This window comes from Agelaius phoeniceus, chromosome 2 (assembly GCF_051311805.1).
Source record: "Agelaius phoeniceus isolate bAgePho1 chromosome 2, bAgePho1.hap1, whole genome shotgun sequence".
Classification (NCBI taxonomy): domain Eukaryota; kingdom Metazoa; phylum Chordata; class Aves; order Passeriformes; family Icteridae; genus Agelaius; species Agelaius phoeniceus.
Window position 1 is genome coordinate 117,394,002 of NC_135266.1, and position 25,678 is coordinate 117,419,679.

A 25,678-nucleotide genomic window follows, 5' to 3' on the forward strand; every position below is an offset into this window, starting at 1 on the left:
GGACATTCTCCCTCTCTCTAGAACACCACTGCACACATTTGTGCCAAAAGCCAGGATCCTGGAGGGCAGCAGATACCTGGGCAGTGGGATGTGTCCCAGGTGATCAGTGGGATTGGCTTCCTGGGAAAGCAGAGCCAGCCTGTCCTGTTGGGAAGGAAGCAATCCCACAAGTGCCATGAGAAGAGTGGCTTCCTAGAACCCCTCTCCAGCCTGCCTGGGACCCCTGAGCTGTAGCTCTCTGTAGCTACCTGGTGTGGTTTCCCTGCCAGTGCTCCAAAACAACACAAAGGACTGGATTTGGCTGCTCCTGGCTGCAGTGGGGGCAGGCAGTGACTCGCTCAGGGCCGTGTTTGTGCAGAGCAGTGAGCAGTGACTCACTCAGGGCCGTGTTTGTGCAGACGGAGGCAGCGCTGATGTACGACGCCGTGTACATGGTGGCCGTGGCCTCGCAGCGAGCGGCCCAGATCACCGTCAGCTCCCTGCAGTGCCACCGCCACAAGCCCTGGCGCTTCGGGCCCCGCTTCATGAACCTCATCAAAGAGGCAAGTACAGAGCCCTCCCTCCCTTCCTTCCTCCCTCCCTCCCTTCCTTCCTTCCTTCCTCCCTTCCTTCCTTCCTTCGCTCCTTCCTTCACTCCTTCCTTCCTTCCCTCACGCCTTTCCATCTTTCCGCCTTTCCTCCCTTGCACGCTGTAAGACTTACCAGGTTTTTTATTTGGTTAATGTTTGTTGTGGATGGTGATGATTTCTAAACAATGTGAGACAACTGCAACAGTTGTTGTGTTGCAGGTTGTTTGATCGGGGATCAATATCCAGAAAACATTGCAGCCGGTATTTCCAAAGAAGGAAATTGCTTCCTGAAGCAATGCTCTGTCTTAAAAGATAACTGAGCTTGAGCCACAGATGTCCTAAAAATGCTGATTTTAGTTGAAATGCCTTCACTCTTTCAAAAGTCCCGGTTTTGTTTTGATTTTCAAATGGAAACCTCTCCTTTAGAAAAGTGTGGAAATGAAAATTGGAAATTAGGTGGAGCATCCCACATATGTTTTATGTTTTCCCCACCTCAGTCCCTGCATTTGAAGAATAATTATAATGAAATTAAAAGTTAACAAAAGACTTTGTATCAGTGAATGCCCCTGCAGTGATGGTCTCCTTATTTTGGGGGATGCTGAGTATAAAACTAAGGGTTCCTGAAGCCTAAACCAGAATACTTTGCCCAAGAGTAGCAGATGCACCCCAGCAGATCAGTTCAAAGCCTGAACAGTGACACAGCTCTCATTTATCATGGACAAGCAGCTTCTCTTGCACGGAGTGAGATATGGGAGCTAATTACTGATGGCCTTGCAAATAGAGTCTCTCATGGTCAGTAAAACACTCATTTAAATACTCTGAGAGTCTGACCTTCCTGGGGCTGATGTAGCCAAAAAGGTGGTTGTTAAAAGCAGAGGATAAGGTTTAACAAGACCATATTGAGTTTCCTGTAAAGCCTAAAACACGAGTTGGAAACAAATAGCAAATACATTTGCACCCCAGATCATGTTAGGGTCTGGTTTGTTCAACAGGGATGGAGGAACTTTATAATCAGGAATCAGTGAATAGGTATGGAGAAAACAAAGTCAAGGAGGCAGAGTGATAGCTTGGGCCCACATAGGCAGCATTTAATTGTCCTGTTTTTGATGTGGTACTGACATTCTGTGAAGGCATTTTACAGACTGATCTAAAGACAGATATTCAGTACTCCAGTCTAAATAGACCAGTTTCAGACAAAGAATTTGCCTGCAGTGATTCCTGCAGATGCTGGAGTTAACAAGTGCTTCAGTGGCTCCCTGGTGAGTTTTTGCATTTTATTTTGGTGGTGAAAAGAACTGAGGTCACCTCATTTGCTTTGTGGGCCAGCTCTATGCAATGTCTGAGATCAAGGCTCTGCAACAGCCCATTAAGGAGTTTTTAATGAGAAGTAAATCCTTGTCAGAAGCTGTGTCTCTCAGTGACCCAGTGCCATTCACAGCTGATGGATGTTCCGATCTTGGAGCCTTCTGGAGGCATTTGCAGGGAGTGCCCCTTACCCTGCTCAGAGGGAAAAGGAGGTTGTTGGCTGTCTGCAGAGGGGGAACAGGGACAGAAAGGATGATCCCACCTTTTCTGAAGGAAAAATGGGGGTAAACATGAAATATGTTTATAATTGGATGATCCAGTTCTGCTCATGTTCCCTCTAAAGCACAAGATAAGGACCCAGATTATGATTGTTTTTCAATTATCATCAAAACCACTGTGAGCTCCCCTTGTTCAAACCCAGCCACAATGAAAACAGCAACTGCAGAGAGAAGGATAGAGATGCAGATTGGATTCTGAGGGACTGTTAAATGCCCTCAGGCAGAATCACAGAGAAAGATCTCAGAGACTGAAAGAGATCTGAGGATATTTCAGCTCCTGCTGTGTTTCTGAGGAGATCCATGGCAAGCACTGAGACCGGGAGGGAGAGCCATCCATCTGCATTCAGAACTGGAAGGAGAAGGAACTGGAGGTTTCTCATTACAGTAAAAGTAGAAATCTAAATTATGACAGAAGGGAAAGCAATCCATCTGCAGAGGTATCCATCAATTTGTTGTGCACAAAGAATCTCCTAAGAGAACTGAACATTTCTGTTGTTTAATGGCCTTTGATTACTCCCAGAGCCAGCATGTCAGAGTGTTTTCCTGGGAGTGCTTTCCTGCAGAGTGGAACAGATAACAAGGAGAGGGCAGCACCAGAGCCTGATGCCAGAAGAGCCAGGAAGTCTCCCCTGCTCTCTCAGACAGGGGCTGTGGGGCAGCACTGAAATCTTTGTGCGATGACTGGGAAAAGATGGCAACATTTTGCTCCAAACCATGAAATAAAATCTCTTCTGCTGCATCTTTTTTATTGCATTTTAGCACTGAGCCAGTAACAGGGTCTGGGGGTGCTGGCTGGATTTTTTCTCTGGACTCTGGTGCTACAATATCCAGTTAGATCAAATTGAAACAGCTGTTTACTTTGGTAGAGTTTCTCTCACCAGGTAATTTAACAGCAACACTTGATTCACTCCCACTAAAACAATCTTTTTTCTTTGCTCCACTTCTCATAAACTTTACTTCTAGTCCATGAAGTGCATTTCTGCTATGAGCCTATTAGTGGCTGCTCCTTTGACCTGGAAACTCTTAATTAGGAGAGCAAACAAAACAACTGCGTGACCTGCATCCCATGGTGCTTTATTAGGAAATAAAGCTCAGCTTCCCGAGAAGACAATGAGGCTGAGGGCAATGTCAATAGGCATTCTTACTCTGAAATCAAATTTCAAGTGGAAAAACACTTATTTATGGAATTATCTATGCCCAGATTGCAAAGTAATTGCAGGATTGCATGCTGGGAATAAATACATATTGAATTGATGAAAATTGATAAAAAATTATCTGCCAGGGTACTGGCACTGTGATATCCAAAATCAAAACAAGCTGTTTGACAAAAAGATTGCATATATTTTCTTCCATTCTGTTTTCAGCTCATTAAATGTTTCCTGGGCAATAGATTTGTTTATAAAAAACAAGCAAGAACCATTACAAAGTGACTTTATCTAAATATATGGAGGATGTTGTGATATTTGCTACACAGAAGATTTTTTCAGGACATATTTAATATATCCAGGCTTACCCAAACACAGTGCACAATTTTCCATGTTCACAGTCCACTAAAATCCCATCCCTCTGGCCGTGGAAAATGCCCCTTTCTGCCTCTCACTGCTTCATTTCCATTCCAGTGCTGCTCAGGGAAAGGCCAGGACTTTTCCTGGACCTCTTCCAAGTAAAGAGGCTGTGGAGCATCATAATTCTCAGTTTATCTCCACAGATAAGGCCCTGTGCTGGCGAGTGCTGAAATTCTCTTTATTCCATCAGTTATGCCAGATTTGGAGCAGGATAATGGCCAAGCCATACCCTAACTCACTGAATTCCATAATCCTGGGGGATTTCTGGTAATAAGAGGATTAATTGTGAGAGCTGACAAGTTGATGTGTGGCTCATCACACACGATTCCCACTCCAAGGAGAAGCAATATCACTGTCACTTCAATCTGGCAGCTCTCTCTGCAATTCCAATAAAGCAGGGGTTTTCTCTTCCCAAAGGAAAGAAAACCAAAGGAAAATTAGGCTGGTCTTGGTCAGTAGCATTTTGGTTATTATTATTGATTTATTATTTATTTTTATAGTGGTGTTGTTATTTATGACCTTGGGAGGTTTTGTTACATAAGAGAGACCTGAGGTGTTCTGAGCATTGTAGGTTTAGGTGTTCCTAGGTTTTTGAATTTTTCATTCAGGTACCATCAAAGCCCTCAGAAACTTGGGAATATATGTTCCTTCACCCCTGTGGTTAATTAGCAATGTACATTAAATCAATAACTGATGTTCATTTTGCCTAGGAACTTCTGATAACAAATAAACAGAATATGACCCCAAGAATTAAATATGTATACGGTGGGTCAAAATAACCCCAGGACAGAACAGAGCAGGCAGGAGAATATTCTTATCTCCAAGCAGACTTCACTCCAGCTTCTGAGTGTACTCCTCCCACAAGGAACAGTCCAGTGACTGATTTCTGACCAAACTCCCATTAAAGCCAGGGAAAATCCCGGATTGCTTGCCTTCAGGGAAAAGTTTCCAAATTTTCAAGTTACACTTGAACAGCGAGAGAAGGGGAAAAGAGAGAGAGAGAATAAAAAAGGCAGGTCTGTTCTACAGAATAAATAACTGGATCTGTTCTGTTAGGGGAATTTCTCGAGTCAGTTTGGACACTGCTGCCAGGGATGCCCAGGGTGGGATTGTTTGGTGTCTGTGCAGGGCAGAGGCTGGGCTGGGTGATCCTTGGGGGTCCCTTCCCCCTCAGGACATTCCACGAGTCTCTGAAAAGTCTGGAAGCAGCTGAAATGATCCATTCTGGGATTGAACTGTTGATTGGCTCAGGCTGGAATGGAGGCTGCTGCATCGTTCCAAGATGGTGAAGTGGAAATTGATACAGAGCCTGTGATGGGTGGCAATTGATAAAGCTCCTCTGCAGTGTTTGACCTTGGAGGCTGAGTCAGCTCTGTTCCCCTGATGCTGGAATTTCCCACCAAGCTATTGGTAGGGATTGTAACTGGAATATTTAACCCCAGAGCTCAGCTTGTGCTTTCCCCACAGTCCCCATCTTTTCCAGCAGTTACAGCAGGGAGGAGTTCCACAGCTCTCTCTAGGCTGCTTTGTGTATTTTGGCCATGGCACGTGCCTGCCAGCCTCTGAAGGTGGCTGAAGCTGTGTCTGTAACCTGTCTGTCCCCTCCCTTCTAAGGGTCTGAGCAGCTGCTCACAGTGATTCTGTTTGATCAATTACCTGATCAGGCTCCAATTCAGCTTTTATTATGTCCTGTAACACTCAATGTGTCACCAGAAACATAAAAATGGCTATAAATCCTGTGTGTGAAAGCATGAAATCCCATCCCTGTGATACACACAGATGCAGCTCCTGGCTTTTCAGGAAGTTCTGCTTCATTTCAGTTTGTTAATTAGCAAGAACTCTGCATATGATGCTTTCTCTGTTTTGGTTTAGAAGCAATAAAATAAAATTCAGAAATTAAATTCAGAATTCAGATGGTATCTGAAGCATGTTCCTCACCATTAGGATTTAAAAATCCCATCATCATTTAACGTTTCTGAGAAACACTCCCTGAAACTCCTGAGAAACTGATCTCTAAAGAGCAGATTTTATAAAATATTCCAACTTTATGAAAAAGAGATGGGGGCACATCAGAGGAATAAAAAGACAGGCTGGAAAAAGGGATGTTAGACATTAAAATTCATCCATATGTGTCCACATTCATCCATATGCTATCTTGATTATATCATTATAATAAATAAGTAATAAATAACCCTGCAAGTGTTTCACTGTTTACAGCAGAGACTTGTGTATGCTCCCAAGTCATTAAGATGGAAAAATCTCACAGCAAATTTGTTGCACTGATGCTTTTCCATTCTTATGTTACTTAAGTGTGTATCCAAGTGTGTATTTTGTTTCCACAAATTCCACAAGCACCAGATTTGCCTGAGGCATGTGGTGAGAACTCCCCAGCATCCAAGATTAAATCCTGCAGATTCAGGGCTGGAATTCAGATTAAGCAGGGAGGGGGGACACCAGTCTGTAAGTGTGATTTTTAATGCAGCTTTACTTCTGTCCTCTGTCTCCAATAAATTAAATGAGGCAAGGAACGATGTGTGGTGGAAAAGCTTGTAATTTAAAATTATATGGCTGACACACACGAAGGAACAATGCCATCATTTATTGTCAGCTCTCCTTGTATCTCTGACAAATTTAATCTAATGGGGGGCCTCCCAAAAATAGATTATCAAGATTGTCTGCACTTTTAAACCCATCACTTTGTTTTATGGATAAGCACCAGCTCTGGGGACAAAATGGGGTGGGAGGGAGGGAGATCTCATTTCAAGGCAAACAGGCTTGGTGGGAGGCTCACCAGATACAGGAGAATGAAAGTGCAGTGAATTCTTGTGCAGTGCAGAACTGCCCTGGCTTTGGGCACCTGCAATTCTCCCTTTCTCTTGGGTCAGTCTACATCTTTTTATCAGTACCACACATATGTACATCAATCTATGTAAACTGTCACAGACTTGTGCCTGGTTGCAAAATGCAAAACAGATCAGAAAGAAACTAAACAACAAAATTAAAAAAGGGGTTTTGTCGGAGCAGCAAAGCCACGGATGCTTAAAAGCCCCCAGATTTGGAAGTGGTGTATTTAAATGGCAGCCATTATTGAGAGCTCTTGCCGTGGGTTCAGCGTGGCTCCTGCTGGGTGCCACAGGCAGGGTGTGTTTGTGTCCCCAGGCACGGTGGGAGGGCCTGACCGGGCGCATCACCTTCAACAAAACCGACGGGCTCCGGAAGGACTTTGACCTGGACATCATCAGCCTCAAGGAGGAAGGCACAGAAAAGGTAAAAAAACATGGCCAAAAGTTCCTTTGACAAGGGCACGGTTCCTCAGCTTGAATCTCCTGTGACTGGGGTAAAAAAAACCCACCATTCTCAAGTGATTTCAGTCAGAGTTAAAGCAGAGCTGCTAAGATTGGGTTTTCATTGTGCAGTGCATTTCAAGGTATGGGAGAGGAATGTGGGGCAGGCAATATTGTATAATGGAAAGAATCATCTTAAATGCACCTCGTTTTCAATTCTTGCCACTGCAACTGTGGATGGTAAATCCATACATAGAGATAGATAAATCTATATAGCAGTGCACAGATGAATGTGACATGAGGGAGAGAGGAAAGAAGGTGCTTGAGTAATAGCCTCCACACAGTGGAGATGTTGGGAATTCTCCAGGTTTCTGGGGTTGCATTTGCTCTCTTTCCCCTTTCCAGCCCTCAGCCAGCGCTATGGGCTGCCCTGGGGGTGGCAGCTGCGGGTGTCCCAAAGCCCAGCCCAGGTGACAGCAGCTCCCGAGGCTGCTGGCCCTTGCTCTGTGTGCTGGCTCAGCTCTGGGTGGTAATTGCTGATGGGTTAATGGAGAATTTAACTGTAATTGCTCCCACACAGCTCTCCAGACAGCTTCTCTTTTCATTTTTAATGAAGCGCTCTGTTTGTTTTTCCCTGTACCAAGGCTGCTGGCGAGGGTTCTAATCATTTGTATAAAGTGTGGAAGAAGGTTTGTACACAGACAGGTGATGCCAAAACCCTCTGGGCTGGGTCTTCTCACTCAGCCTTTGGGTTTTAATGGTGACTCTCCTATTGCAGTTTAGAGACAACAGGCTCTCTGAAAGCAGGAATTTTCCTGCTAGGATAAGTTTTTCTCCACTTGAGACACTGTAATTGCAAAGACTAAGAAGATCTCGGCAGGATTCAGCTTTCTCACCAAAATCAGGGAGGTTTAAATATTATTTTACTTCTTGGGAGCTGTGCTTTTCCCATCTTTGAGTAAAGGCCCCTGCTGCAGCAAAACCATTCCTTTTCTCCGGTGCCATCCTTCCTGATTCACCTAAAATTTACAGGGTAAAATTACAGTATTTTGGATGTGTATTGGCATCAGCTCCAAAGTCTGGCTTAATGTGCAGGGTTGGGGGCGTTTTTCCCCACACAAACCTCTCAGTGCTGGCAGTGTTCAAGCATTATTGCCTCAAAATTTGGATGAGTGTGTTATTAGCTCCTTACAGAAAAGAATAGAGATGATTAAGTGGGTGCTGTCATTCACTAACATATGGAAATTGGGACTAAGCTTGTTTATAAAAGATGTAAATTACCCCAGGAGCCTCATCCCTCTTTGAACATAAGGTGCTTGAAACACAAAAGTGGCATTTGGAGAGCAGCTCCACGCACTGCTCCCCACAGGACTTACAACCCCTGGTTGCTGTTCTATGAGGAGAAGATAAAAACTGCATCCACTAAGTTCTGCAGTCATGAGACAGAAACTTTGTGTAGTGCTTAGAATTGTATTTTGCCCGTGGTCCACACAGGTCTCATTATTCCACAGCCCTCCTTCTTGCACAGTGTAGAAAGGTTTTGGGTTTGTGCTGTTTTTGTGAGAACAGACCAGTGCAAAACACCCTTCCTGTTCTCATGGAGCACATGCATCCTTAATAACCCAGTTTAACCTGCAGCAGATCATGCTGAGGCACAAAGGCCCTTTCCCCTCCTTCCTGGGGAGTAGATCATCCCCTGACATGCAGAAGCATTCTCCCCTTGGACTGCAGGCATCTCGTGTTCTGCTGAGCTGATTTAAACCAAATTACAGCTGGGTCAGAGCAGGGGCTCGCTGGGGAGGGCCCGTGGCACCTGTCACACTTGTCACTAAACTGCAAAACATCCCCTGAGCTCCCCCGTGATGTCCTACCTCGGTCTGATCCTTCCTCCTCCCTCCAGGCAGGGCTGTCCTGCAGTGCTGTCCCTTTGCCCGGACGTGCAGTGCTCTCCTGGTGTTCTCTGTGTGCTCTGTGACTCTGCTGCTCCCTGGTGCCATGGCTGTCCTCCTCTTTCCCTGCTGCCAGCCAACAAACACATTCCCAGTCAGTAACAGTGGGCAGAAGGGCTCACCCACCCTGGTGCAAATCCAAGGACACTGATATTTACTGTGTTCCTGGCTTGGGCTGCCATAATAGCCAACATTTGATCTCCTTTGTAAATCTGGGCACTTTCCAGATCAGCTTCCCAGCCTGATCTAGTTTTGGAAACAAAGGGAATGACTGACAAATGCTTGGGTTTTTTTTTTTTTTAATGGCATGGGTGTCCCCATTAAGAATTTGGGAAAAAAAAAAGTTTGTAAGGGGCAAAAGCAGTGGCACCTGGGGACACAAACCCCAAGTTGTTGTGCTCTCCACAATGCCCAGCATAAATCAAACTGCCTGAGCCAGCTCCTCCCCTGGAGCTCCTCACATCAGCCCTCAGCCAGGCTGGGCATGAAAACCCAAAGGCAAAACCCCTGGAGATGCTTCCAGCCTGCATTTAAGTTGGGTAAATATTGATGTGAAGAAATAACATGGTTATAATTTCTGCCCCCACAGCGTAGATCCTAATCCACTGAAATGACAAATATCTTCCCTGGAGGCTTTGGATTGGGCAGTAAATACTAGGAGTTTTCACTGTCTCCAGGGCTGGAAAGGAATTTGCCTTTGGCCACTGATGTTTGCAGAGCAAATACTGCTCGGGGTGTGAAATGTACCACCTTGATAGCTCTGGCACATCCAGGAGTCCAGAATGACAGAATAATCTTTGCTAAACCTGCTGAAGGCACAGGGCAAGCAAAAGGCCAGGGCATCCATCATTCAGTTCCAGGGTAGCTATTCAGGCTTTTAACCTGTTCTATCAGAACAGAGAGGTCTTGCCACATGTCTCAGCTCCACCACTGACAAAATTTTTTAAAAACCCATAAAAATAGACATTTGGCTTTATTTTTTTTAGCAGGGAACAAAGCCAGCCTGTTCCACTTTAGTAGCCAGCTGGCCACCCCAGCACTGCACTGCCAAGCCTCGCACTCTCAGTGCTCCTGGGTTTGCATTTATGCATTTTGCAGTCATTGCCTGGGATTTCTGAACCAGCCCATGGTGCTGCTGCCTTTCTCCCAGCTGCTGCCCTCTTCTATCACGGGGTCCCTTCCTGAGTGAGCCCTGAGGGCAGTGCTCTGGGGGTTTAGGGGACTAGGGTGGCCTCTGACCCGCTCTCCTGTGTGCAGATTGGGGTCTGGAACTCCTACAGTGGCCTTAACATGACGGACAGCAACAAGGACCGCTCCACCAACATCACGGACTCCTTGGCCAACCGCACGCTCATCGTCACCACCATCCTGGTAAGGCTGCCCCAGCTCCATCCCGGCTCAGGGTCCACACACACACACAGGATTGACCCCAAAACACCACACTGCCACTGGGAGGCTCCCAGAACCTCTGCCTCCAAAACTGTTTCCCCCTCTCCAGCGTTTCAGACGAACCCTGTGCACTTTTCCTCCCAGAAGAAGGAACACCCACAAACACTCAGCTTTGCAGTCACTGCTCATACAGCCTTTGTTTTACTGGAAATGAGACAAAGAGGGCTGAAGGGAAGTGGTAAACAGCAGACAGACAGATTGAGTCATTGTGCTTACATTGTGTGAGGAATGGAAAGGGTTTAACTGGGTATTTGGGAGCTGCTCTGCATTGTGCTCTCTACATGCCCAGCAATGCCACTTTTTTTCTCAGTTGCTCTGCGTAGTTCCTCAGGAGGAGGGAGAGAGCTCAAAGGCTCCTTCTACGTGTCTACTACTACTACACTGGGGTTTTGCCACATTAAACTGCTTGCCCAGATCTTCTTCTATCCTAAATCCTGTAAAAGGGAAGCAAAAATGTACTTTGCAATCTGCCTTTGCTGTTCTCCATTCCCTTTTCGGTCCATTTGAAGATTTTTCTCAGTAAAGACTTATTTTTCACAGAATACAAAATGCTAGTTTCCCCTTATGGGTTTTTTTCTGTAATTTAGGATCCTCCATCCTTCAGTATCCCTTCCTGTCCCTGGGACAATGTGGGATCCAGACCTTTGGTCTGAGTTTGGAGCTGCTGGGCACAACTGGAATTGAAGCTCCTGGGAGCCCCAAATGGTCCATTCCACTGAAAATTAGGGCCCCTATGCTCATCACTAATTCATTCAGTGAGTTTGTTGACACACCTAGAAGAGCCTTTAATGCACACAGTAAATTGCTGGTTTCCATGTACTTGCAATCCCCATGGAAAACATCAGCATCGTGTAGAGAAAGTGATCTAACCCGAGCCAAGGCTCACATCTCTCACTGCCTGTCTGCTGTGTTTTCCTGCAGGAAGATCCCTATGTGATGTACAAGAAGTCTGACAAGCCCTTGTATGGCAATGACAGGTTCGAGGGGTACTGCCTGGACCTGCTGAAGGAGCTGTCAAACATTTTAGGCTTCATCTATGAGGTCAAACTTGTTTCTGACGGCAAATACGGAGCCCAGAATGACAAGGGAGAGTGGAATGGGATGGTCAAGGAACTCATAGATCATGTAAGACTGAACCCTTCTTCTCTCTCTGTTCTCCTTTCGCCTGGAGTACTCTGTATCTGAAATCTTTGCTGGGGTTTTCACCCCTTAGAGCCACTGCTGTGTCTGTTTTGCCACCCATCAGAGCAGGAACGTCTGAATGAGAAGTTTGCAGGTGTTGGAGGGAAATGTCCATCGGTGGCCATGTCCCAAATGTCCCCCTCCCTTGTAAAAAGAGAAAATGAAATGTCACACCCCCAAAAAATACCCTAGAAATGTTAAATTCTGTTGAATTTGAGCCAAAAGTGGTTTGTTTTTTAATACTCAGGAAAGAAATTGAGGGAATTGCGGTGGGTTTTCTGAACATGGGGGAGATGAGTGTTTTCCCTTTTGTGCTTCCAGAAAGCTGACCTGGCTGTTGCTCCTCTCACCATCACCTATGTCAGAGAGAAAGTGATTGATTTCTCCAAGCCCTTCATGACACTGGGAATCAGCATCTTGTACCGGAAGCCCAACGGGACCAACCCCGGCGTTTTCTCCTTTTTAAACCCTCTCTCTCCAGATATTTGGATGTATGTTCTCCTGGCCTGCCTTGGAGTCAGCTGTGTCCTCTTTGTCATTGCCAGGTAAGGCCAGGACAGCGTTTTGGATGCACCCACAGCCTCTCCCCTCACAGGTGTTGGATGGGTTCTGAAGTACCATCCTAAGGGGGTTATCCGGTCCTAAAACCTTTCTGCAGTCTTGGTATTTTCTCATCAACACCGCTTTTCTGTATTGCACTGAGGTTTTGCTTTCTTTAAGGGCTGCTCCAAGCGAAATATCCCATGGGATGCATCAGGAGGCACCACCCCAGCAGACATGTGCTGAAAAGCAGTTTGTTACTTGCATGTAGGCATTTCCCTGTTCCTTAGTTTTGCTGGAGGCCCAACCTCAGAGCTCTCTTCCACCCAAAATTGCTCTGTGCATTGGAGGAGGAGAGGCCATGGGTTAACCCCCCAGGGGTGGCCTGAGGTGAAAAGAGGAGTTTATCCCTCCCCAGCAGCTGTGGGGCTGTGTGCAGTTACTCACCACTTCCCACAGGCTCCTGTAGTGCCTCAGTGCACCATAAATAATAACTCCACTGTACACAACCCATGATCTCAGTCATGACTAATCTTAAATCTGCTCCTCTCTGGCAGATTGACTTTTCTGCTCTTGTGTGCCAAGACTGAAAACGTCCCCCAGCCCTCTGCACCTCAGAACAGTGGAAGGAAGCACAAATGCTTTCCTTGAGCTGATGCCTGAGAGCAGTGCCTAGTTAGATTCAGCTGCATGGACTGAAGAAGTGAAATTGTGCTCATGTTAATTTAGATTTATACATTTTAAGCTAAGCTGCTCTTGAAATCCACACTGAGACCTGTCCATGTCTCCAAATGCACCAAGATTTCTGTAAGATTTGCAAAGTGTTTCAGCAAATATTGTTTGCTTTTAATAACCCCAGAAACCATCCACTTCTTAGCACTGTCACAGTAAATTACATGGCTACCCACATTTTGACATCAGTTCCTGGAAAACAAATACTTGGGAATAATTTGCACAGACTGGTATAATCCTCCTGTCATTTCTTTCAACTTTTCAGCAGCTGAATAATTTCTCATTTGTCTCTGAGCCTTACATAGCCCTGTCATTGTTACATTAATTTTAAAACTCAAACACTGAAGTTTTTATCGCTGTGAAGGGTTGCAGACTGGCAAAGCTCTGTTCCAAGTACACTGCCAGTGGATGAACAAGGTGTTTTCTGCCAAAATTCCCCTTTCTGCTAATGCCATCTCAGCTGTGCTCTTACGTCAGTGAAGGTAGAGCCAAGTAGCTGAGTCAATAATGTCACACAGACCCTGTGGAAAAAGGTGCTTGGGTGACCTTGAGCATCTCAACTTTATCAGAAACCTCAGCACAGCTGCTGCTGAAGAGGGAGAAAACCAGGGGGGAAAAGGCCAGGAAAGCAGAAGCTCTGAGCAGTGAATTCTGCTGGACTGTAAACCAGAGCTCAGTGCAGCAATAGAAACACAAGAAGAAAACCAGCTTTTGTTTTGAGGTGTAAAAGAGGCATACACCCTACTAACACAGTGAAATATGTAGCCAGGGCTAGAAAAACCTTCCCAGTCTGGAAGACAAGGCCTTGCTGCCAGAATTTCATGGCCCTTTTACTCTTTCTGTGATGGAGACATGTCTTTCCAGCTCGCTGAATGTGGTGGTTTTCTGAAACCATGCAAAATTCCAGCCTTGGGCTTCCCAAGCAGGTCAGGCAGAGGGATTTATTCTTCTTCCTGCCCTGTGTGAACACTGTGGGGGGAACTCTTCACTCCTAGGGCTGTTGGAGACCTACTGGTGCTAACTGGGGTTCTCTTGTGAAGGATGTGTTTCCCTCTGTGTGCATGAGCTGAGTCTGGTCACTCCACAACACCTGCTTCCATTATTACAGCAGAAATCTGAAACATCTAACTTGGGAATTACTTTTCTTTTGATGGGTGCATGCAGAACTGTTGTAACTTGAACCTGGAAACTTTGTCTTTTGTCATGATTTTTTATACTCTCGTTCTGGGTATTGTGCAGCTGATGGCATCCTAAGCTACATCCTCTCCCAATTAACAGGTTCATTATTACCAGACTTCATTACTTCAGCCGAGCAAGGCACTCCGCTCGCAGCCGTGCATAAATTCAATGCTTAATTATATTGTTGCAACAGTAATTAGAATGTGTTGGGTGAGGCTGTCAATTAAAGCTGCATCCACACGTTCCACGAGGAAGCCACGTGGCACTGGGGAGGAGGAGCAGTCCTTGGGGTGCTCCTGCTGGGTGTGTGCTCAGCCCAGAGCCCTTCCAGGGCTCCCTGTGCACTCCGTCCCTGCAGCGCCCATCCTGTGTCCTGTGCCTTGGGGAGCTGCCTCCCAAGCTGGGGAGAGCAGGGTGCTCTGAATGCCTGTCCTGTGGGGCTGGTCCTGAATGGGCACCTGCTCCAAGGGGGACTCCGTGGTCCTGCTGGCTCCCTGCCAGCTCAGAACACCCCGTGATCCTGGGAATGCTGGGCAGTGCTGCTGCAGGGACGGCACATCCAGCATGCACTGACAGAGAGTGGTGCTGCCCTGACAGGGCTGCTGCTCCTTCCCTATTCCCAAAGTGCAGCCCAGGAGCAGCCCCGTGGCTCCCAGCAGTGCCCCGTGAGTGGGGCAGGGAGCCATGGGCTGTGGCAGGGAGGAGAGGAGCAGCAGCCCTGTGCCAGGCCCAGCAGCATGCCACCCATCGCTCCACAGCTGATGCACAGCTGGCACGGGGCAGTGCCAGTGTCTGGGGATGCCCTTCACACCAAGGCTCTCCTTTGGCACAGGGCAGTGCCATGCCCCAGGACACCCTTCACACCAAGGCTCTCCTTTGGCACAGGGCAGTGCCAGTGTCTGGGGATGCCCTTCACACCAAGCTCTCCTTTGGCACAGGGCAGTGCCATGTCCCAGGACACCCTTCATGCCCAGCTCTCCTTTGGCACGGGGCAGTGCCATGCCCCAGGACACCCTTCACACCAAGGCTCTCCTTTGGCACAGGGCAGTGCCATGCCCCAGGACACCCTTCACACCAAGGCTCTCCTTTGGCACGGGGCAGTGCCATGCCCCAGGACACCCTTCACACCAAGGCTCTCCTTTGGCACAGGGCAGTGCCATGCCCCAGGACACCCTTCACACCAAGGCTCTCCTTTGGCACAGGGCAGTGCCATGCCCCAGGACACCCTTCACACCAAGGCTCTCCTTTGGCACGGGGCAGTGCCCATGTCCCAGGACACCCTTCATGCCCAGCTCTCCTTTGGCCTGGGCCAGCCCTCTGTGCCAGGCTCTCCCGTGCCCGTTCCGTGCGTGGTGCCGTGCCGGGGCGTGCTGCTCAGCAGGTTTGCTGTGTGTCCTCTGCTCGATGTTTACAGACTGTTTCTGTTGACTGCCACAGGTTTACACCATACGAGTGGTATAACCCCCACCCGTGCAACCCAGACTCAGATGTGGTGGAAAACAATTTTACTTTACTAAATAGTTTCTGGTTTGGAGTTGGAGCTCTCATGCAGCAAGGTACACCGGTTACACTTCGTTCTCGCACACGTCCCACAGTCTGCTCAAGGGCTTCTGTGCTGGTAAACTCCACCCTCTGTAAACGCAGCATGTACTGTAAAACCTGATCTCACACACGCAGGCTAGCACAGGGGAGGGAGGCCAAGGGCCACTGCCGCTGGGGAACTCTGCAGCCCAGGCCAGGAGGAAGGAGGGCGAGCATCTGAGAGAAAGGGGAGCGTGGGAGTTCTGCAGCTGAAATGGAATTTAATTGCAAGAGGGATATGAAGTGCCTCGTGCTGAAGTTGAGTTTATTGGCATTAGAGGTTTGAAAACAGGAAAATGTTGGGCTCCATCCCAACACAAACAGCCTTAGCTGCCCTAGAAGAACTGTTCCAGCTGCCAAACAGGGAAAGATGCTCTTTCTCCAGAAGGGTTGTTGAGTTTGTAGGCGCTTGTCAAACACGTTGTTTAAAACCAACACCAAACCCTGGTTTTCTATGGCTTTTCTGCAGGTATGAGCCCTATCCTGTAAATCATCCAACCCCAGAAGCCTTAACTTAACCTGGTCACAAGCCCCCGTTACTGATGATTTTGGAAACAGCTGACATTTTATTCAGATGCCAAGGAGGAGCAGTGAGGCTTTCTCCATGTGGGAAGTCAAATAGATCTATGTACTAAACACATTTGTTTATGGCATTTATGTTCCAAGGTTTCCAATTAAATCACTTTTCACCAAAACTGGGGTCCACTGAAAAGAAAGAAAATGTTTTCTGACAAACATTTCAAGTTGAATGAAAGCTGAACCAAAAAGACCCCACCCCATGACAACCAAAAAGGCAAAGCCCAGCAGTACCTTGGTATTAAATTCCTAAACATTTAAGTGAGGAATGTAAAACCATCTCTGCATTCATACAGGTACAGTTTGTTCTTTCCTCTTTAACAGACATGAGTAAAAGAAATTTAAAAATAAAGAGGATTTTTTCCTAGATGTGGTAGAGAATAAAATATGTATTGACCTAAGAGGCACTTGCTCTTAGTGGTGCATTATTGTATTGAGAGGATACAGAGCTTCCCCACAGAAGTTGCTTTGAAGGAGGTTGGATGAAAGAAGAGCATTATCTGCTTTGTTTTGGAGCTTTTTTGTTTTGTTTTCCTTCCAATTTGCCAGTAAAGCAGAGGCTGAGGTTTTACAGTATCAGGCAGGTGTGTGTATCTAACTGTGGTTGCCCTGTGTGTGAAAGTGCCCCAGGATTTTGTGTTTCCTGTCCTGCCTTTTTTGGAGTTTACCATCATCCACAGCAAACTGTGGGATGCAGTGTCTGCTCGTTACCACTACCTTGGGTACATGACAGTCAGCCCCAACCAGACTCTGCTTGTCTTTTAAGGAGATTCAAAACAAAACAAAAGAAAGAGAGAAAAAGAAAGAAAGGCAAAAGCAAACATTTGTAAGGCAACACAAATGTTTCCATGTGCAAACTTGTGGTGTGATTGTCTGTGCCCCATGGTCACGTGAAGAGTTTGGACATGATGGGAGCGGTGGTGGAAGTCTGGGTCTAGCGTTGCACTCCTCCTCCTTGGCAGCAGCTGCTCGTTATGCTTGACTGGAAGCCACTTGTGATTAAATTTTAAAATGTGATGATCAGACTTTCTCTTTTCTACAGAGCGTGAGCAAAGTCTGGATCAGGATTGGCTGTCATGTCTGCCATAAAAAGGCACTAGAGAGACTTCAGCAAGTATTGTCTCTGCCCCCAAGTCTTGCTGGCAACATTTTGATTTAGATGCTGCTTCCCCTGTTTTTCCCCTGGAAGTCTCAGATGTGTTTGCATCCTCCGAAAGCATCCAAACAGGGCACATTTCATCCAATCCATCCAGGGAAGCTGTCACTGTCAGACAGGAGAGCTGTCCCTCAGAGCTCAGCTCAGCCAGGAACGGGGCAGGCAGGAGCAGGGAGTGCCCAGGTGGAGCAGGGGGGATGGAGCAGATCCTGGGCTGAGTCCACAGCCTGGACAGCAGGAAAAGGGGGGTTCTGTCCCTGTGAGACCCCGGGTGAGACCCCACCTGCAGAGCTGCCCCAGCCCTGGGGACACAGCAGCAGCAGCAGCACCTGGAGCTGCTGGAGAGAGCCCAGAGGAGGCTCCAGGGCTGGAGCCAGGCTGGCAGAGCTGGGGGTGCTCGCCTGGAGAGGAGAAGGCTCCAGGGAGAGCTCAGAGCCCTTGCAGGGCCTGAAGGGGCTCCAGGAGAGCTGCAGAGGGACTGGGGACAAGGCATGGAGGGACAGCACACAGGGAATGGACTCAGACTGACAGAGTAGGTGTAGATTTGGTGTTAAGAAAGAATTCCTCCCTGTGAGGGTGGGCAGGCCCTGGCACAGGGTGCCCAGAGCAGCTGGGGCTGCCCCTGGATCCCTGGCAATGCCCAAGGCCAGGCTGGACAGGGCTGGGAGCAGCCTGGGACAGTGGGAGGTGTCCCTGCCATGGCACTGGGTGATCCTCAAGGTCCCTTCTAGCCCAGGCCACTCTATTATTCTAGGATAAACCAATGCTTTTTGCTGGAACCGAGGCACTCAGAAAAGTGAACCCTGGAATAACCATGGGGAAAACGAGATGCTGCCCCACTCAGCTCAGCCAGGAGCAGGATTTGCTCTCACCTCACCAGAGCAGTCACTCAGGGCAGGATTACCAGGGTGGGAACTGAGTGTATTCTTTCCTACAAACCATCTTTGGCTGCAGGAAATCACAGCTTTGGCATCTCACCCCACAAGTGCAGCTCACAGGGATTTTCCATCCTCTCCTGAGCAGTGCTGGCACGTTCCATGTGTGTGCACAGCATCAGGGGCCAAGTGCAGGAATTCTATTTGTATGGCTGCCTAAGTTAAAAGCAACAATCCCTTCAGGATGACCTGAATGAGCACAGCTTCTGCAGTTCAACCCCAGCTTAGAAATAGAGAGCGGTGAGGAAATACTTCAATGTATTGAAGAAAAAAAAAAAAATCCAATCAGGAAAGCAAGAAAGTACAGCAGAAGCCCAAACACAAACCCAGGCAGAGATACAGCTCTGGAAACAACTCCATTTGGCCTGGAAAATTTCAAGTGAGAGTTTTTGCCTTCAGACTGCTCTCGCTGTTTGGCAGTTCTGTCAACACACTCCAACCCTTGGGCTAAGCTTAGCTCTGACCTTTAAGAGACACAGCTCTGTGTTTACAAATACAGCTCCAATCTGTTTGCTGGTTGGTGGGGAAGGCTTTACCCTTTTGGTCTCTGCCCCAAAAGTCACATTCAGAGTTTTTGCAAAGTCTGAAAACGTTCTCTGCAATGTTGAAATTTCTTGCAGAACTCAGTGAAGAGCTGAGGAGACAGAATATGTCAACATGTTTTTCCAGTAATAGAAAACTGTTTGTCAAATCAAAAGCTTTAGCCCTGAACACTCTGTTCACAGGCTCTTAAGTATTTTCTTAAGTCCATCCCTCATCAGCAAAATAATGATGCAAAACCTTTACTTTGAAGTCAAATTACTCAGGTGGCTACCTAAGAGCTTTGCTGAACCAGATCCTCAAATCCCACATTATGCACAGAGGGAATGGCCCCCCAGTTAAAGAGCAGAAAATTTGCCTCAGAATGTTTAGAAACCAGAGAATCTCTGTGGCTGAAATAGAGGTTATCTGAGTGCCTGGAAACCCCACGTGCTGCTCTGTGGGGATTTATGGCAATGGCAGAGAGCTGCTCAAACCTGCTCAGAATGATGAGTGTTAAAGTCACTGTCCAAAGCTTTTCATTGCCCTGAGGATCCAAGGGATGCATGCATGGACCCTCTGATTTTTCAAATGTGAAGCACACGTTGCTAGAAGAGGTTTTGTGGGGGCTGAGCTGAGGTTCAGTGGAGGTGACTGGAGCTGCATTGATCTCCCTGTTGGTGCTGAGATGTGTCAATAGGATGCATGGGGCAGGCTCCTCCTGTGAGGTATTTCTGTCAGGCAGCTGTGAGCAGAAGAGCGTTTGCTAGAGAGCTCTGGTTACAAAATTGATTGCAGTGTACGGGCACAAAGGGGCTCCAGAAGCAGACAGAAATACCAGAGTAGCTTGCTGGGGATGTACAAGATTAATATCACAAGGCTGGTTAGCTCAGAGAGGTAAGGGGCTTAGACCCAAGGATAATTCCATTTGTCATGTATCATGGCACACATCCCCTTCCCAGTGTGTTACCATTATAAATGTCAGCTGTGCATCTGTGAGATTATTGTTGAAATCATTTTATCATGCTACAGCTCATAAAAGCATTCTGTGCCTAAAACCAGGCCGTGGTATCAGGAAAGCCTCATTTTAATATGATTGTTTTGATGGTGTTGTAACAGGATCAGAGCTGATGCCCAAAGCTCTTTCCACCAGAATAGTTGGAGGAATATGGTGGTTTTTCACCTTAATCATAATCTCATCCTATACTGCCAACCTGGCTGCCTTCCTGACCGTGGAGAGGATGGAATCCCCCATCGACTCGGCAGATGACCTGGCCAAGCAAACCAAGATAGAGTACGGGGCTGTCAGGGACGGATCCACCATGACCTTCTTCAAGGTAAGGCAGCCCGGGGCAGCCGCGGGGCCGGAGCCGCTCCCGGCGCTCCAGCGGGGCCGGGAGGCGGAGCCGCGGCATCCCTGGGGATTGCAGGGGTGGGGAAATGCAGCATTCACCCAAAGCCGGAGCCACGGCATCCCCCGAGGGTCACAGGGATGGGGAAATGCAGCATTCACCCAAAACCAGAGCCACAGCATCCCCCGAGGGTCACAGGGATAGGGAAATGCAGCATTCACCCAAAACCAGAGCCACAGCATCCTGCGGGACTGGAGGGGTGGGTGAATACATAATTCACCCAGAGCCACAACCACAGCATCCTGAGGGACTGGAGAAGGTAAATACAGCAGGTACCCCAGCCTCAGGGGATCCTTCAGCCCCAGCAATGTAAAACCCAGCAGGTTTCCCCCAGGACATGTAGGAGAGCAGCCTGGCAGTGAAGTGCAGTGAGGGGTAAACCCATCTGCCTCTGATGGCAGCCAGGGCATGGACATGGGGATATTCTCCTCCAGCTGGGATGCTATTTCCTCCCAGCCACTTCACTAAAAAGCAGCTGGAAAAGTGCACTTCCCCTTCTGAAAGCCACATTTGCATCATGGTAATTCCACAGGAAAATGCAAGTTTGTTTGTCCCTTTTTTGAATGCTCCATGGTCACATTACCCAGACTATCAATAAAGGAGCCACACACACACCTGAACACATCTGCAAGTGTTTTCTGTGGCTAATTGTGTGGTAGACAACTGTGATAATTATGTCTTTTTCCTTTTTCTTAATTATTAGTATTAATTACAGACCAAATGGATAATCTCATAAAATGTCAGTGCAAAAGCCAACAAGCTATAAATACAGAATCCGTGCACAGAAATCCTGTGGCAGTGAGAATTACTGAGCAGCTCCCTCAGCAGTGTCAGCAGGGAGGCCAGGCTCAGGATGAGCCCGGCTCAGGCTTTTCCCTGTGGTCTCTGAGGATGGTGTTCATGGAGTCACACACACAGGGCCTCAGGAGGGGAGGAGACTCTGCGGGAAGCAGTGGGGCAGAACAACATCTGTGACAAGAGACCTCTCCCTCTCTGGGGACATCCCAAAACCACAAAAATCAAAAATTCCTCTGCCACCTGCTCCAGGTGGCCCTGCCTTGGTGGGGTCTTGGACTGGGTGATCTCTGGAGGTCCCTTCCCACCCCAACCATCCCAGGATTCTGGGACTCTGGGCAGTCTGTCCCTGCTGGTGCTGCCAAGGGTGAACTGCCCCTGCCAAGGCTCTGCTGTGGCTGAACAGAGATGTTTCCTTGCTGAAAGAAAAACACCAACTACAGCATTTTGCTATAGTGAGCTCCTGAAATGATGAGCTGACATTTCCACTGAGATGGAAACCCACCTGGAGATGTTCCAGTAAAGTAAGCTCTGGATTCTCCTCTGGCTCTTTCATGCCCAAAGAAGCTCACTGCCATTGATATTCTGAAGTCAAATTTAGCTTCAGAGACAAAACTTCAAATCCTGTTGGATCCCTGCATTTTTAGAGGAAATAGGTCCTGGAGCTGTACATGAGAAGCTCAGAACAAATTTCCTAGAGCTGTTTTTAGTTTTACACTGATTTCTTTTTGCACCATTAATCCTGCAGGCAGAAATATGTAGGCTTTAAAGCATGTGAGCTTCTAAAAGAAAACCTTCAGACAAGGTGGTTAAGTATTTATGCACTACATGTGTCAGCTTGCTTGTGCCTGAAATACATGGGCACAGAGGCACAGGGGAAGGACAGTACAGAAACTGGGGATGGATTCCCTGGCAGAGGGATGGTGACACAGTGAAAATGCATGAGAAATGCAGCGTATCACACTACTAAACACTCTGTGCGTTTTTATTATGGAAACATCTCCAGATCCTCACAAGATTCGGAGTTCTTTGTCCTGCCCAAAACCTGAAATAAAATATCCTGGAGTGGCTCTCTGGACAAAACCACTCTGACTTTGCCTTCCTGGGACTGTGAAATGCTGCATCTACTCCTTGAGCTAAACAAACACACACATACAGCCCAGGAGGAGGCAGCAGGAGGGGGTTCAGGCAGCACTTTCTCCACTCCCGCTCTCCTCCAGGGTACAGCACAGTGTCAGCTCCTCTGCCTCTTCCCGGGAGCTGTCCGGTCCCCGCGAGTGCTGAAGCGCGGGGAACAGGCAGAGGGAAAGGAGGGATCACGGCGGCAGCAGCAAAAACACCCTGAGGAGGGAGGCACGGGGCTGGGTGCCCTGGGAAGGGTCATGGCCTCGAGTGCTTCCTCTGCCGCGAGGTGTGATTTGTCAAATCAAACAGTACTAAAGCCAAGGAATGCCAAGGGGAACAGACTGTTTTCAGAACAACATTTTTCAAAGCAAACCATGATGTGCTGGGCATTCCTCGCTGTGGAGGGGACAGGAACAAGGGAGTGACATGTAGGACACAAGAGGCAAAGCTCAGATCCCTCTGGTTTCCAGGACTGTATGAGACACACGTGGAATAAAAGGTTTCTGTAGACATCAGGCACAGGAAAACACAAAGCAGACTCCAAAGAGCTTTGATTTAGGACTTTGTGCTCAAAGTAGCAGCAGGAAGCCCCTGGAAGATGAGATTACACGGTGTAATGCTGGATGGGAGGGAGATCAGGAAGCATATTAGAAAAGCAAGGTGCTCCCACTGCTTTCCCAAAGCTCCACTTGCATTCATTCAAGCTGACATCACTTGCAGTTAGTGGTGTCTATAAGGCCCGTGCTAACAGCTGTGATTGCCCACTGGTTTGGAATGCCTGCCATCAGTGTCCCTGTTGCTATCGTTTCCCCAGAAAAAAATTATTCTGAAGATGAGATATTTTTCAAGGAAGTCACTTTAATGCAGTGACTTTTAGCCAGACAGTGGGGGGAATGAAAACAAAAGCAACTGGAATTATTTGGGGGGGGAATGGAGTTCTGACTTTGAAAGGAACCTCAGAATTGGCCTTTTCCCTGTGTAGAGATGCCCGATCTGGCCAGAGCAGATGAAAATACCCCAAAAACAGGACCTGGGCAGCTCAGGACAGTTAAGCCTTGTAGGAGGGCAAGCCAGCAGCACCCCAGGCAGCATTGCCCATCTGTGGGAATGGCCAAATCTGGGAGAAGTCCAGCTGAAGGCAAGATGTTTCCCATCCACAAGCAGTGACACACTTTATTTCTTCAGACTGTCCTGCTCTGTTTCCAGCATGTCCAGAAATCTTCCACTGCCTTCTTGCCCCTCCATCATAACAGATCTTAACTCTGTGTTGCAGCTTGTGCCAGCTCCTGCCTTCTAAAGTGCAGATGTGTTTCCACTGAAATTAATGAAAATTCAAAGGCCAAAATTTGGCACAGGATCCATCCTGAGGGAAAAAATGGTAGCTGGCAAGTTGAGAAGCCAAGGTCTTTCTTACAAACTCTTCTGAATAAGGAATACATTCTTCCACTAAATTCACTGTCAGACTCAGTCTAGTGCATAAACAAAGCATCAATTTCAAAAATATTCCCAACTGAGCTATAAAAATGGTAACTACTTGTGGAGAGCCATTCAGCCACCTTCAGAGTTTAGTGGTACCCTGTGGCTCACCAAACTGAGGTGGTATTCAGGTGACATTCACAGATACTGAATTTATAGGTAAGGCATATTAACACTTAAAGCACAAAGAACCAGAAAATCAACTTCTCACAGGAATCCCCCCAAAGCTGGAGTTGAAAACTGAGCCTGGAATCAGCTGAGATGGCTGTAAACCAGAGACAGGGCTTGAGGGACTGAGGAGACGCTGCCCTTCACCCCTGTGGCGAAAGGATCATGTCCTCAAGTCTGATTGCAATGGAAGCACAAAGCAGGAGTTTGTTTATTTGGTCTGTTCCTCAAACTTTATCCCTGAAGCAGTGACTTCAGGCAAGTGATATGAACAGACAGGGGCAGAGGAATGCTTTGCTCATCACCAGGCTCTTGGAGCAGTGGGTGTGACCCAACGGCTGGGAGCAGAGTGTCCAGGCCAGCAGTGTCCCGGTCCAGCAGTGTCCCAGGCCAGCAGTGTCCCATGCCAGCAGTGTCCCAGGGCAGCACTGTCCCAGGCCAGCAGTGTCCCATGCCAGCACTGTCCCAGGGCAGCAGTGTCCCAGGGCATCACTGTCCCAGGGCAGCAGTGTCCCGGTCCAGCAGTGTCCCAGGGACAGCAGTGTCCCAGGGCAGCACTGTCCCAGGGCAGCACTGTCCCAGGGCATCACTGTCCCAGGCCAGCAGTGTCCCAGGGCAGCAGTGTCCCAGGGCAGCACTGTCCCAGGGCAGCAGTGTCCCAGGGCATCACTGTCCCAGGCCAGCAGTGTCCCGGTCCAGCAGTGTCCCAGGGACAGCACTGTCCCAGGCCAGCACTGTCCCAGGGCAGCAGTGTCCCAGGGCATCACTGTCCCAGGCCAGCAGTGTCCCAGGCCAGCAGTGTCCCAGGGCAGCACTGTCCCAGGGCAGCAGTGTCCCAGGCCAGCAGTGCCCAGCTGCACTGGGTCAGCTGCCTTCATGCTGCAGTCCATGGAGCAGCATGGGCCCAGAAAACTCCAGAGCACTTGACAGCCAGGCCAGTAATTCCATTCCTGGCCCTGCAAAGAAATCAGGAAACAACAAGAGGTTCCTCAGCATAAAGCCCAGCGAGAGGGGAGTGCTGCTGGAAGGAAACCCTGCCACCCCTTCCCCGTCACTCCAGATGTGGTGCCGCCATCGAGGCTGGCACGGCTGAGGAACGCCTGGCAAGGGCAGCTGGGGTGCTGGTGTGACTCCGTGCCTCCTTTTCCCCGGCAGAAATCCAAAATCTCGACGTACGAGAAGATGTGGGCGTTCATGAGCAGCCGGCAGCAGACGGCGCTGGTGAAGAACAACGACGAGGGCATCCAGCGCGTGCTCACCACCGACTACGCCCTGCTGATGGAGTCCACCAGCATCGAGTACGTGACCCAGAGGAACTGCAACCTCACCCAGATCGGGGGCCTCATTGACTCCAAGGGCTACGGCGTGGGCACCCCCATTGGTAAGAGCCTGGGGAGCACAGCAGTGTCCCCTGAGGAAAGCATTCACTCCTGGCACCTCAGAAACAGGACTGAATCCTGTGAGAATGCATTCATACTGACAAAACCAGGGCTAGACGGGACATTGGGAAGGAATTCCTCCCTGGGAGGTTGCTGAGGGTCTGGCACAGGGTGCCCAGATAATCTGTGGCTGCCCCTGGATCCCTGGCAGTGCCCAAGGCCAGGTTGGATGGGGCTTGGAGCAACCTGGGACAGTGGAAGGTGTCCCTGCCCACCTGACTGGAAGGGCTTTAAGGTCCCTTCCCACCCAAACCGTTCTGGGATTCTGTATGTGCCCCAAAGAAAACTTCTTGCTCAAAACCCTGCATCTCCCTGATGCAGAACCTTGCAGTTGCCCCTCGCTGTTCTTCAGTGTTGTGCTGAGGTCATGAAATAAATCAGAAATTCATCCCCTTTAATGCAGAGCTTTAAGACTCCCAGTTTCTCAGAACTCTCTTCAGCAGACCTTTTCTAGCATGTCCAGT

General features: G+C 48.4%; 1 protein-coding gene and 1 long non-coding RNA gene across 5 annotated transcripts in view; one reads left to right on the top strand and one right to left on the bottom strand.

The window, feature by feature from the left end:
- LOC129117577 (uncharacterized) overlaps positions 1-25,678 on the bottom strand; it is a 444,593-nt gene that overhangs the window by 103,797 nt on the left and 315,118 nt on the right. The gene's annotated exons all lie outside the window — the stretch shown is intronic.
- The window catches only part of GRIK1 (glutamate ionotropic receptor kainate type subunit 1), a 102,266-nt gene that overhangs the window by 63,858 nt on the left and 12,730 nt on the right, over positions 1-25,678 (top strand). For 2 of the 4 annotated variants that reach the window (XM_077174629.1, XM_077174628.1), the window contains exons 7-15: positions 399-542; positions 6,877-6,984; positions 7,646-7,690; positions 10,208-10,321; positions 11,321-11,524; positions 11,903-12,126; positions 15,470-15,588; positions 19,919-20,136; positions 24,931-25,156. In XM_077174629.1, the coding sequence (XP_077030744.1) occupies positions 399-542; positions 6,877-6,984; positions 7,646-7,690; positions 10,208-10,321; positions 11,321-11,524; positions 11,903-12,126; positions 15,470-15,588; positions 19,919-20,136; positions 24,931-25,156 (1,402 nt within the window). The remainder of the gene's footprint in view (positions 1-398; positions 543-6,876; positions 6,985-7,645; positions 7,691-10,207; positions 10,322-11,320; positions 11,525-11,902; positions 12,127-15,469; positions 15,589-19,918; positions 20,137-24,930; positions 25,157-25,678) is intronic. The other 2 variants (XM_077174631.1, XM_077174630.1) reach the window with 1 other exon arrangement.